The 13,741-nt window shown below is 44.4% G+C and overlaps 1 protein-coding gene across 1 annotated transcript in view; it reads left to right on the top strand.

Annotated features, from left to right (window-relative positions):
• The window catches only part of hmcn1 (hemicentin 1), a 310,140-nt gene that overhangs the window by 115,715 nt on the left and 180,684 nt on the right, over positions 1-13,741 (top strand). Inside the window, exon 21 of the mRNA XM_060913989.1 lies at positions 12,288-12,447. Within this exon, the coding sequence (XP_060769972.1) occupies positions 12,288-12,447 (160 nt within the window). The remainder of the gene's footprint in view (positions 1-12,287; positions 12,448-13,741) is intronic.

Raw genomic sequence — 13,741 nt, 5'->3', positions numbered from 1 at the left:
CTAGATGTAGTAATTTTTGATGTGGGGTGTACTCATTTTTGCACCACCCTAATTTGAGTAAAACTGAAAAATGTGTAATCTAAGTTATATTATTAACCTTACTTTCATCTAATAAGTTAAACAGATGTTATATTAAACTTTGTCTTTTCAACATTTTGGAAATTGTGTTCATTGAGATATTGTTTAAAATCTTACTTTTCAAAGGGGGTGTACTCATTTACGCTGAGCACTATATATATTTGAGAGTTAAAATAGACAAAGTTGGCATTCGAGCTGCCCCGCTGAGCCAGCCAGCCCTGAGTGCGTGACTTCACAGCGATAACTGGTTTTAAGGCCAAGGCCTTTGACAGCTATAGACCAAAGTCATATAAATAAAAATTTATGGTGAAAGTAAGAAATACTGTTACCGACTTGCTCAACTAAGACTGATTTGACTTCATTGATTATTGTGGGTTGACTCTCATTAAAACAGGATAGGTGTTATAACTTATGCAACACACATGTACATGCATGCATTTTCACTGATAAAACGTAAAAGGCTAATTAAATAATCAGATGAACTGAGACAATCACATTCTGAAGCAAATTAAATAATCTTATACCGGTAACTTAAACACACAATACAAGCTACATGTATTAATCTAAATGCAAGGGAACAATGTGTTTTATATCCAAATGAGAGCTTACCTGTCTGTGTTCTCGCTTCTTGAAGGCTGATCTTGTGGCCGATTGTTTTGAAACAATCTGACTTTCAGTTGTTCGTTCAGTTCTCTGTTCATTCGCTTCTTCCACATAAGGGCGAGATGGCAGCAATGTCCAGTGGAGAAATCAGACAGCTGGTCCACTCATTCTCCATTTGCTCCATACTGAGTACTCCGCCATTACTGCTCGGCTCAGGCAATTACTAAAACCTGGGACGGGATGGGACATCACCGGTTTTAGCAACAACCGTGGGGAGGTCACTGCCCGAGCGATAATATGTCGCGTCCCGGGTTTTACCAACAATCCTCGGCTCACACTCCGGGAGAACTGGTGCAACTGAACTTACTTTCCTTTTTAAAATAAATAAATAAATAAAATAATACTTTCCTTTTCTTGTAGTTTTATTTAATTGTTGGTACTGCACCCTCTTTCAATACGAGCTTGTAGCCAATGCTCCTCAACAGATCAGAGGTTTTGTACGAGTCTTCAGTAAAATGTGCAGAGCAGAGGAGAGACCACTTCGTAGAAACCCAATGTGCCCATGAACGTCTCACAAAACGCATCCAGATCTTTGCAGTTTGAACATTCTTGGGCCATGAATGCAACGTAAATCCACCTTCTGTCATGTTGCTGTACCGGCCAGCAACACATCTATGTGGCATGGCAATAAATTAGCTCAAAATGGAGAATCGGAGTTGCAGTCAGCTGTGTTTTAGTATAGCAGAAATGGTGATGAGACCGATAGACTTCCTGCTGTGACGTTACGGACATCAAGGTCATTCACTCAGACCGCTACCTATATGAATCACTTTAATCGTAAAAATGACTATATTAGATTTATTGTTAACACTTAAAACTATTCCTGTGCCATTCTTGAGGTCTCAAGGTGTTTATAAACAAAAGTGAGGCCATGGTTCTGCGTATCTCCTTTAGGGGGGCGGCGATGGTGCTGAAACCCCTAATGAAGCGGTGATCGAAGTTTGCGAACCCCAGGAAACGTTGGAGGTCCTTGATGGACTTGGGAGTGGGCCAGGACGTGACCGCTGAGACCTTGGATGAGTCCATGCTAACCCCTTCAGCACTGATGACATAGCCTAAGAAAGAGATGTGTTTCTGATGGAATTCACATTTTTCTGCTTTGACGTATAGGTGGTTCTTGAGCAAGCGATTGAGAACCGCTCTAATGTGCTCCACGTGGGCTGCTTCATCTGGGGAGTAGATAAGGATATCATCTATGTATGCAATGGCGTATTTGCCTAGCATGTCCCAAAGAACGTCATTAATTAGACACTGGAACATGCTAGGCGCTGAAGAAAGGCCATATGGCATTACCTGGTATTCAAAATGGCCAGCAGTTGTGCTGAAGGCGGTCTTCCACTCCTCGCCCCTTTTGATTCTGATAAGATTGTAGGCACTGCGTGAGTTGAGTTTGGAAAAAAAATTTTGCTGACCTGAGTTGCTCCAAGGCTGCCAGAACCAGTGGAAGAGGATATGGGTATTTTACGGAAACTTGATTAAGTCCTCTATAGTCAATGTATAGCTGGAGGCCGCCACCCCGTTTTTCCACAAAGAAGAATCCTGCCGAAGCTAGGGATCTGGAAGGGCGGATATAACCCTGCTTGAGGGCCTCCTGAATATATTCCTACATAGCTGTGTGCTCCTTCTGGGAGAGTGGGTAGATGCGGCTTTGTGGTGGTGACATGCCTGGCAGCAAGTCGATTGTACAGTCGTATGGACAATGAGGTGGTAACCCACAGGCTTTTCCCTTGCTAAATACTTCCTTGAGGTCCAGATAGCATTCTGGAATGTTGTCAAGGGAATTGGGTTGAGGACTTTCCACTGAGGTAGAAGAAATGTTGACTCAGAGTCGATTGATGCAATTCTGGAAGCAGGCGGGTGACCACTGGAATATATCCTTGCCTTGCCAGGAGATCAAGGGGTTGTCAAGCTGTTGCCAAGGGTAATCGAGGATGATATTGTGGTTCTTAGTAGAGGTGACAGAGGGAGATGGGCTCTGAGTGCAACGCCCCCACCTGGATGTGAAGGGGGGGTAGTGCACCTTGTGACGAGACCCTCTCCTATGGGTCCTCCGTCAATAGCTCAAAGGCAGGGTGTGCTTTGGAGAAGGGTTATTGGCAGGTTGTACTGCTGGGTAACTGAGTTGCTAACAAAGTTCCTCTCTGCCCCGAATCAATAAAAACAGAGGGTATACTTGTATGTGTGGAGTTTGCCAACTTTAACAGTACAGGAACCTTAAACGATTTGGAATTGAAAGTTCATGTTGGACTCCCACTACGTGCTGGGCCTGCTGTAGGAGCTGCATGGGAGGGACAAATGTGACACTGCTTGAGCTGGTGTTCGGCACTCCCACAGTAAAAGCATTAGCCCTCCCGTCTCCAGTGCATGGCGGCACGCAGTGGTGCAGCAGCTTCTCGGCTCCTGGTTAGCGTACGACCCCTTCCTACCTTTTCTATTAACTCGTGCAACAAACTGAGGCTGAAATACAGCGCACAGGACCTATTTATTCTGGGGAACCTGAATGTGGGATTGAAACCAGATGTCAAGGCAGCATTAGGACATTTTGGGCTGCTAAAGGAGAGTGGATGAAGGAAAACAAAGCAGCAGCGCGCAAGGAGACAACGGTGCGCCCAGAGGCAGAAGAGGGGGAAGAGGACCGGCCTGCTAGCTAGGCTAAGGGCTAACAACAAACCTGCTCTTCCAACTCTGTTCCTGTTTAACGTCTGCTCTCTGGACAAGAAGATCGACTTGTTCAGGCTGAGACTGAACTTCCACAAGGAGATGAGGAATTCCTGTGCTTTCCTGTTCACCAAGACCTGGCTGAACAACAACATGCCGGACTCCGTGTACCACCTGGACGGACTACTTTTCTTCTGCACCGACCGCAATCAGCTGTCGGGCAAAAGCCGTGGTGGAGGACTCTGTGCTTATATCAACAAGAACTGGTGCACAAACTGCATCCTGGTAAGCCAGCATTGCTCTGAATCTGTGGAGTTTGTTGCTAAAGTGCCGCCCGCATTACCTGCCTCGGGAGTTTATGGTACTGCTGCTGGTGATTGTTTACATTCCTCCAAACGCGCACGCCGGCACGGCGCTGATGAAGCTGCACGCGCACGTCAACGAGCTGCAGGATCAACACCCAGAGGCATTTTTTGTGATTGCTGGGGACTTTAATCATGCCCATCTGACGGACTGCCTGCCCCGGTTTTACAAGAACATAGACATTGCAACCAGGGGAGGCAATACTCTAGACCAGGTCTACACCAGCAAGCGGGGTGCGTATGCGGCGGTGCCATGGCCCCACCTTGGCTTCTCTGATCACATCTCTGTCCTGCTGGTCCCTGCCCATCAACCTGTGTTGAAAAACAACTGGCCAACACGGAAGACCATCACTGTGTAGCCCAGCACAGTAGTCCCTGCACTGCAGGACTGCTCTGAGCGTACAGACTGGCGGGTCTTCAGGGAAGCTGCTACCACTGGTGAAGGTGTAGATCTGGAAGAGTACACCTTGGCCGTCTCCGGCTTCATCCAGAAATGCATCAGTGATGTCACCACCACCAAGAACATCACCATACGTCTCAACCAGAAGCCGTGGATGAATGGTGAGGCTCAGCGGCTCCTGAGAGCACGTGACACAGCTTTCAGGTCTGGAGATGCACTGGCACTGAGAGTGGTGAGGAGGGACCTCCAAGCAGGTGTGACACGGGCAAAAAGAGCACATGCTGACAAAGTCCAGGGCCACTTTGCATCCAACGACCCTCGGAGCATATGGCAGGGCATAAAGGCAATCACAGGCTACAACAGGAAGAACACTGAGTGTCCTCGGAACCCATCCCTGCCAGATGCCCTCAACGCCTTCTGTGCCCGTTTTGAACCCGCCAACCCCCCTACCCGCACCAGGCTCACTATCCCAGAGGGTGAGCTACCATCATTCAGCATGTCAGCAGACGATGTGAGGAGGACTCTGCAGTGTGTCAACCCTTGCAAGGCAGCAGGACCAGACAACATCCTGGGGAGGGTCTTGAAGGCCTGCGCACATGAGCTCACTGAGGTGTGGACAGACATCTTTAACATCTCCCTCTCCCAGGCTGTGGAGCCAGTGTGCCTGAAGACATCTTCCATCTTCCCAGTGCCCAAGTGTGCAGCAGTGAGGATCATGAACAACTATCGACCAGTGGCTCTCACCCCGATAGTCATGAAATGCTTTGAACACCTGGTCATGGACCACATTAAGGAGAAGGTGGACATAAATGTGGACCCAGACTAGTACGCATACAGGAGGATGCCATCTCATCCATCGGTCACTCTGCTCTCACCCACCTGGAGAGCAGAGACACCTACGTGAGTCTGCTCTTCCTGGACTTTAGCTCGGCGTTCCACACAATCGACCCACAGACTTTAGTCAACAAACTGCTGCTGCTTGGATTACCACCATCCCTCTGCAACTGGTTACTGGATTTCCTGACACACAGGCCACAGACAGAGAGGATCCACAGCGTCTCCTCTTCTACCATCATCCTCAACACTGGCTCCCCCCAGGGTTGCGTCCTTAGCCCCCTGCTCTACACTCTGCTCACATATGACTGCTCCGCTAAACATCCTGGCAGTCATATTGTGAAGTTCACGGATGACACGGCGGTGGTGGGATAGATATCCCACGGCGACGAGTCAGCGTACAGACAGGAGGTGGAGGACTTGGTGGACTGGTGCAGGGACAACAATCTCTGCATCAATGTGGGGAAAACAAAGGAGATGGTTGTGGACTTCAGGAGAGGTGATCACGCCCCCTCTACATTGGAGGAGAAGCTGTAGAGATGGTCCACAGCATCAAGTACCTGGGGGTCTACATCTCTAGCGACTTGAAGTGGACCACAAACACAGCCAGCGTGGTCAAGAAGGCCCACCAACACCTCTACTTTTTGAGGAGGCTAAGGCAGGCCGGACTGAGCCCTCTGGTCCTGGGAGCCTTCTACAGGTGTGTGGTGGAGAGCACACTGACCTCCTCCATCACCTCCTGGTATGGAAACTGCTCGGTTGTGGACAGAAAGGCTCTGCAGAGGGTGGTGCGCACAGCACAGAAGATCACCCATTGCAGCCTGCCATCCATAGAAGACATCTACAACAGCCAGTGCAGGAGCAGAGCGGCCCGCATCATGGGTGACTCCACCCACCCAGCGCACAGACTATTTAGCCTCCTCCCCTCAGGAAAAAGACTCTGCAGCATCAGGGCCAAAACATCAAGGCTCCAGCCCAGCTTCTTCCCAGAAGCTGTGAGACTAATGAACACTAAGCATAAGCTCTGATGCTGCCCCCCCACTCCCCTCATTTTGCATTTTGCACATATTGAAGTTTTTACTGTTCACCTGAACACTTTTTAATCATGGTTGCACTATTTTTCTATTCTATTTTTCTATTTATTTTTAATTTTAATTCTTCTATTTATATACGCTGCTGGCCCTGAGGCACAAATTTCGTTTACATGTGAAAACATGCAAATGACAATAAAGGACCTTGACCTCCTCCTGAGATGTTCAGACCGTGTCAGTCGCGATCGTGACACCTCCATGGGTGAACTGCTGTTGGATGACTGAACTGGTTAAATGCTTTCCTGAATGGAGGGGCAGTGTGTCAATAGATGATCTAGACGAATGGCTAGGTCGATGAGTGAGTCCAGAGTAAACTGTTCATCTTTGCAGGCGAGCTTGCTGACGATCTCTGGACACAGGCCTTGATGAAAAACTGCCTTCAGAGCTGGATCATTCTACCCACTGCTGGATGCCAGTGTCCTGAAGTCCAGGGCATATTCGGCCACGCTTTGGGAACCTTGAGAAATGGTGAGAAAGTTTTCTCCTACCTCAATTCCCTCGGGTTCATGGTCGAATACCCTCTTAAATTGAGTGAGAAACTGCTCATACGATTGCTCCTCTCCTTGGTTCCAAACAGCATTGGCCCATCCGAGTGCTTTACCAGTGAGAAAAGAGAGGAATTTCGCAATTTTATTCTTGAAGATGTTTCAACTCTCATCTGAAAGGCTTCTTCAGTTCTGTCTGACTAATAGGGAGTATCAGGTATTTATCTTCTCATGGATGAAAAGCAATCCTAAGGTGTCATTGAGTCATCCTGTTGGTGTGGATCACTGCGGGCTCACACCCAGCCCCCAGTGACCCACACCAACAGGATGACTCAATGACACCTTAGGATTGCTTTTCATCCATGAGAGGATAAATACCTGATAGTCCCTATTAGTCAGACAGAACTGAAGAAGCCTTTCGGATGAGAGGTGAAACGTCTTCAAGAATCTTCAAGCAAGTCCAGTTGCTCTCTTTTAACACCCACAGTTTACTATGACCTGGATGACTGAGAATCTTCACAGACATGTTCGCAATTTTATGTTCTTCAGACAGTTGAGGCATATTAGCGAAATACATGGAGCATTGTAGCAAGAAACCCCTCACATGCATGAGTGTCTCCAGCGAATCTTTCCGGAGCCGGAAGTTGCAGCGCGGGGCTCAGAGGAGCTTCGGGGCGTGCTAGGAGGGCCTGCGACATCACAGAAGCTAGTTGTGCCATCCGTGTGTTGAGGTCCGTTAGCATCTGCTGATGTTCTCCCAGAAGGCTTCCCTGAGCGTTAAGCGCAGTCTGTTTCGCTTCCTTTGCTACATCCATGGTGGCGAAGTATCCTGTCACAACACAGGCACTTACGGATGTACATGCAGAAGAAGGCATGAAACAAACTGTCAGTGAAGCCAAAACGAGAGACAAGAATCGTGGTCGGTAATGAGTGAGGGTTGGGTGATCGACAAACAATGTGATAGAGAAGAGACAAAGGTCATAAATGAGAAAGAGTAAGTAAAGGTCAGAAACCGAGAAGCAGTCAGAGTAAACAAGGCTTGGTATGAACTGAATGGAGCAGAATGCTATTTTACACTGAAGTGGCATGTGTGAGAGGCTTAAATGGGGAGAGCGGTGATTAGGGAAATGAGTCTCAGCTGAAGTCAGTAATCGGGAGACAGAGGGTGCTGTGAGACTTGGGAATTGTAGTTCGAGGTGTCCATGTTTGTAGTCAGGGTGTTCTCAGCTGATCTACTGACAATATGACAGTTATACGCATATTGAAATTTTGTTTAATTTGGGCAGATTTTACCAGCGTTATGCCCTTGATTATTAACAAACTTGTACTTTGGCAGTTTCATTAAGGTGTGCTCAGCTTCTTTCACAATTTTTATTATCCCCTGCTGGCTGAAAGGCCCGAAGGGGGATTATGTCATGGCAATGTCCATCTGTCTGTCTGTCCTGGGAAGGGTGCTCACCTTCTGAAATCAACTCCTTTCACAATTTTTGGACGAATTTCACGAAAATTGACAGGATTCTTTGTTATATGTCGGTAATACGCATATTCCAATTTCGTTCAATTCAGTCACATTTTACCAGAGTTATGGCATAGTTGCCAGTGGGGGATATTGTGCTCTCAGAGCACTCTTGTTTTTAAAACTCTGTCAGCATGAAGAGTGATGTTTTGAAGGTTTGCAGGTCTATGCAGAATTATCATCCCAATTTACATTTCAAAAACCACACAAAAAACCTAGACACTTGCTGAAGAAGTTCAGGTTTTGGATAAGAGAGACACAATTTTTGTCTTCTTTTTTTCCTCAGTTTTTGCATAGAAACCAGTATTCACAGCTGTGTGCACCCATTTCTAATTTGTAGTTTCTGTAATACACGGTGATAGGTTTTGATCTGTCTGTGCTGAAGGAGGTTGAATTGACTAAATATGATCTAGGAATTAGAGGTCTGCGCGGGTCGGATTTTTCAGTCCCGCCCGCGCCCGCATTGTGCAGTCCCACTCCCGCCCGCGCCCGCAAAGAATTATGATTTTCAGTCCCGCTCCCTCCCGCGCCCACAAAAAAATTATGATTTTCAGTCCCACTCCCGCCCGCGCCTGCCATATTTTGTCCCGCTCCCGCCCGCAAATCCCGCATGATGCAGATGTTCGCGTTATTTCTTAGGAAAGTTCTTGTCTTGACACAGCGTGATGGTGCCCCGCCCCCTACTTTGAGTGGATCTGAGCATAAATATCTACAGCTCACGTTTGTTATTGTTTACCTTGTTTCTGAATTCAGCATGTAGTATCTCTAATAATAATAATTAGTGCTGTCAAACGATTAAAATATTTAATTGCAAATTGCACATTTTTATTACATGAGAAACCATTGTAATTCTCTGATCAGCATAAAAAAGTGAATGGGCTTGCTTTGTACCAATGGTTTTTTTTTTTTTTTTATTGCAAAGCAGAGCTAGTAAAAGAAGTGAATTGATTTACTGCTTGCGTTAGTCTACAACTTTAATCAGAGAGACATGTTACACAGTGACGGTAGGCTTGACTCAATGCTATCCCAGAAATCCTTCCTGTAATATGCAAATTTGGCCGCCTCTGATTGGACAGCCAAATTTGCATATTACAGGAAGGATTTCTGGGATAGCATTGAGTCAAGCCTACCGTCACTGTGTAACCTGTCTCTCTGATTAAAGTTGTAGACTAACGCAACAAGTAAATTGTTCTCTTGCTAGGGAGGTGAAGTGGCCAAGTGGTTAGAGCGCTTGACCACTAAGCGAACGGTCCCCGGTTCAAGCCTTGGCTCGACGGGGATCTGGGGCTCGCTCCCTGTCCACCCAGCAGTGAATGGGGACCTGGTGGAAACACTGGGGGAAGTAAGGCGGCGAGGAAAGGAACTGGCCACCCTACCTCACTATGCCGATGGCCCAGGACAAGTGCGCTCTCTAACAGGCACTCCCCCAATGTACGAATCGTATATGGGACCCTCTCTTCTTCTTCTCTTGCTAGCTGGGTGTGAACTGCGAGTCATTAGAGTGATCAAAGAATTTCCCCTTAAGGTGATCAATGGCAAGTTTAAGATGCCATTCCTCACTCAATCTGGCAATCTGACTCTCTTTGCAAATTTAGGTATCTTAAAGTGTTTTTATTAATGCCAAATAAAATATCCAGCACAAATTATATATGATAGACATAAATTAATAATTTATAAATTTTATTTCAAGCACGTTTTTAGTTAGCGGGACTGCAGCTTATCACCGCTCCCACCCGCGCTGCATATGTGCGCTCCCGCGCGCATATGTGCACTTCCGGTCCCGCCCACGCCCGCAATGAGCTTTCAAAATTTGTCCCGCACCGCACTGCTTTGCGGCGGGTCCCGCGAGTCCCGCGGGACTCCCGCGGGAGTGCAGGGCTCTACTAGGAATGTAGACCTCTGCCGCCTAAGAGATTCTGCCTCACAGATCGATCCGGGAGCAAACAGTCACTGACACAGACACAGCTGCTCAGAGATGTTTCTTAGTTTATTGTAGGACAAACATTATTATATATTCACATTCAAGAGTGTGCTGTAGCTATGTGATTGGATAATGATGATGAGATTGATGAAGCTAAGTTTTCTATGTATGACAGGGTAACGTAAATGGGTGATGAAGCATTACATCACTGGCTTAGACTACAGTACTTTCTGAAAGAAAAGAGACATTATGTACCATTACATCACCCATCAGGATCATAGTCTTATGATAAAAGGAAGACATTACTGGTCAACATAACCTTCATTAAGCAGAGAGCAGAACGTGCAAACGAAGATAAATCTCAAGGATTTAACGAACCACAACAAGTAGTGATCAGAACAGTCTGTACCAGGTTCAAGCATGACAAACATATATTTCTATCACATGGATATTGTCCACTCTATACCACCCTTTCCCTCTCCAAATCTTTGCAAAATATTTTTAAAACAAAAATTATTCTGGATGTTCCCTTTATTAGTCTTAACCAGACACTGTGGACAGAAAATGCTATTTTCACCAGCAAATTTGTTCCAATATAAGTCCAATACACTGCACAAATGATATCTTAGCAAGTGGAAATATCTTAAATACGGGCAAATTTATCTAATATTTCTTATTATGATAATTATAAGTAAAGCATAAGATTATTTATTTATCCTGTTTTTTTTGACATGTTTACTCTAAATTGCCTCGCTCCTTTGGAAGATGTTTGACTTCCCATCCACCAATGGAGCACAACTATTTCAAGGTTAAAATGTGTAAAAATCTCTTCAAATAGGTATGTGGTAAGTTTATAAAAGGAAATACTAGATAAATTTGATGTTTTCACTTGCTAGGATGTCACTTTTTTGCAGTGTAGTGTCCTGGCAACCCTATTCACTGGACAAAGGCCACATTCATTAACTGATACAAATAGGAGGCTCGGAGAATCCTTGTCTGGAGCAGGAGATTTATCTTGAAATTTACTATATTTAATTGAAGCCACTTGATCGAGGTAGTCAAGGGCATTCTTGAGAATGGGAATGTAAATGCCACATTTTGTTTGTTGGAGACAGTAGATGGATCATCAATCAATCAATCAATCAATCAATCAATCAATCAATCAATCAATCAAATTTTATTTATATAGCCCTTTACAATAACCAAAAGGTACCCAAAGTGCTTTACATCAAAGCCATAAAACAGAACACCAAAACACATAAAAAAAACAGGTTTTGACTGCGGAAGGTGCCACCATGCTGCAGATTACCAAAAGCCTTTCAGAAGTACATGAAATAAAACAGACGAAACGAAGCACCCCTCAAAAACAAGACTCCCCTAGTCAGGATTGTATGCCAATCTAAAAAAGTAGGTCTTCAACTTTGATTTAAAAAGGCCGGGATCAATAGTGGTGCGAATGTCAGGGGGCAGATTGTTCCACAGTCTGGGAGCAGCGACAGCAAAAGAACGATCACCCCACTGTTTATATCTCAACCTTGGAACTTCTAACAGAAGCTGACCCAAAGAACGCAGGGCCCTACCATGATCACGAATAGTTAAAATCTCAGACAAGTAAGAGGGAGCCAGGCCATTGATGGCATTAAAAACAAACAACAGAAGTTTAAAATCAATTCTAAAACGGACTGGAAGCCAATGGAGTGACAACAACACAGGAGTAATGTGTTCACGTCTAGACGTGCTTGTTAAAAATCGAGCCGCAGCGTTCTGTACAAGTTGAAGACGTAAAATTGAAGACTGGCTGAGGCCAATATACAGGGCATTACAATAGTCCAGTCTCGAACTGATAAATGCATGAATTGCCTTCTCGAGATCCTGCCGACTGAGAAACGGCTTCGCTTTGGCCAAGAGACGAAGTTGAAAAAAGCTCGTTCTAACAACAGAACTAATCTGTTTATCAAATTTAAGCTCACTGTCAAACATTCATATACAAGATCTTTTCACTGCTTTTAGAATAAACATATAAAACAATGGCTCAGCTTTTCTGTTGACTGCCTGCACATATTTGCTTCAAATGAATGTCTCTTTTAAGCTTTACATTATTCTAGGCTGCCTTTCTTTTTAATAAATGTGATCATAATGTCAACCAGAAGCTGATTCTTCATCATCACTCTGACTGACAGTAAAAACAGTCTCTGTAGGGTTTGGACGACAAATGTGGACCTAATTATTCTCGTGGTTATTGTTCAAATCCTGTTGGACACTGCTGTGTGTTGTTTTAGCATGGAGAGCTGCTGGATCTGAGCAGTGGCACATTCTCTCTGGAGGAGGACGGCAGTCTGCACATCGCGTCCCCTGGGGGGAACGAATCAGGAGAGTTTGTGTGCACAGCCACCAATGCAGCTGGATACAGCTCCAGAAAAGTCCAACTCACTGTCTATGGTTAGTGTCTCGACTCCTGTGTCTCTGCATTCTCTCTCTCTCTTCCATCTGTGTGCCATGTTTTTTCAAAAGGAAAATTCTATAATTAATGACAGTGCTACGACAAAAATATACCGCGTTTCTCAAAGGCATTTCTATGATACATGATGCGTATCTGAATGTATAGGTTTGCTCACAAACTGCCAGTAATACAGTTGTTTAAATAAAAAAGTTAGATTTTTATATATAATGTGCCTATGAAGATAAATCTTACTTTATATTTAAACACGTTTTATTTATAAAAAAAAAACATTTTTAACACTGAAAAGGAGAAAAAAGTTAACATTTTATAATTTTAACGATTAAGTACGTCAAACCAGCTGTCAGTTTGTAAGTAAATTTAATTTAAAAAAAAAGATATTCACAGTATCTCAGAAAAGCATGTTGTGGCATAATTTATCATATCACCCAGCCATATTAAGTAAAGTAAAAGAAAAAAAGTCAACACAGTTTTGTGCAATTTCATTTGTATATTCTGTAGCCTTCCCTATGTTGATGAAGGGAATGTGGCCTTGAGACAGAAAGACAGAATTTTCCTTGAGCCATAATGTCACGGATGACCAGTCGATAGTCACTCAGGTGATTTTAAAAAGAAGTAAAATGTAAATGAGAACATGCTTCAGTCGCAGTTTGGTCATGATAAATTTCTAGCCTATAATTGGGAGATTTTTTTTATTTCCTTAACCCTCATCCTACCGACATATTTTACATACAAATCTTACCGACTGGGGTCCGTTTGGACCCCAATTACAATATGTGAATTTTTTCAATAAGTACTGATGACAAACATTTTTAGTTCGAACTTATTTTATTAATTAAAAGCAAACAGGATTACAATAAAAAATGCTCATTTTTAACAGTTTATCTACTCTAACTAAGCTATAATCGGCACATACCACCCTAAAAAATAGGCACAGTTTGAGATATTTTGCCGATTTTTTTGTAACTGAATTACCTGAAATTCAAATGGAGTTGTATTTGTGTCAGACAGAGTCTAAATGTGAAAAAATATAAGCATATGCAAGAATGTTATATGAAAATAAACATTTCTGAACACAGAATCTATGTTCTGTACAAGGTTTACTGACTGGGGTCCGTTTGGGTTGGGTCGAGGAAGCTGGTTAGCATTAACTTGTTCTCCATTTCCTGGGTCTACGGATTCAGTGTCACTATATTCTGACTGTTCTGAAATATAATCCTCTTCTGCATCTGATAGGTCTGAAACCTCTAAGGTGGGGTTTACATTAGACCGTAT

This window comes from Neoarius graeffei, chromosome 2 (assembly GCF_027579695.1).
Source record: "Neoarius graeffei isolate fNeoGra1 chromosome 2, fNeoGra1.pri, whole genome shotgun sequence".
NCBI lineage: Eukaryota > Metazoa > Chordata > Actinopteri > Siluriformes > Ariidae > Neoarius > Neoarius graeffei.
This window is presented reverse-complemented; position numbering and strand designations above follow the sequence as displayed.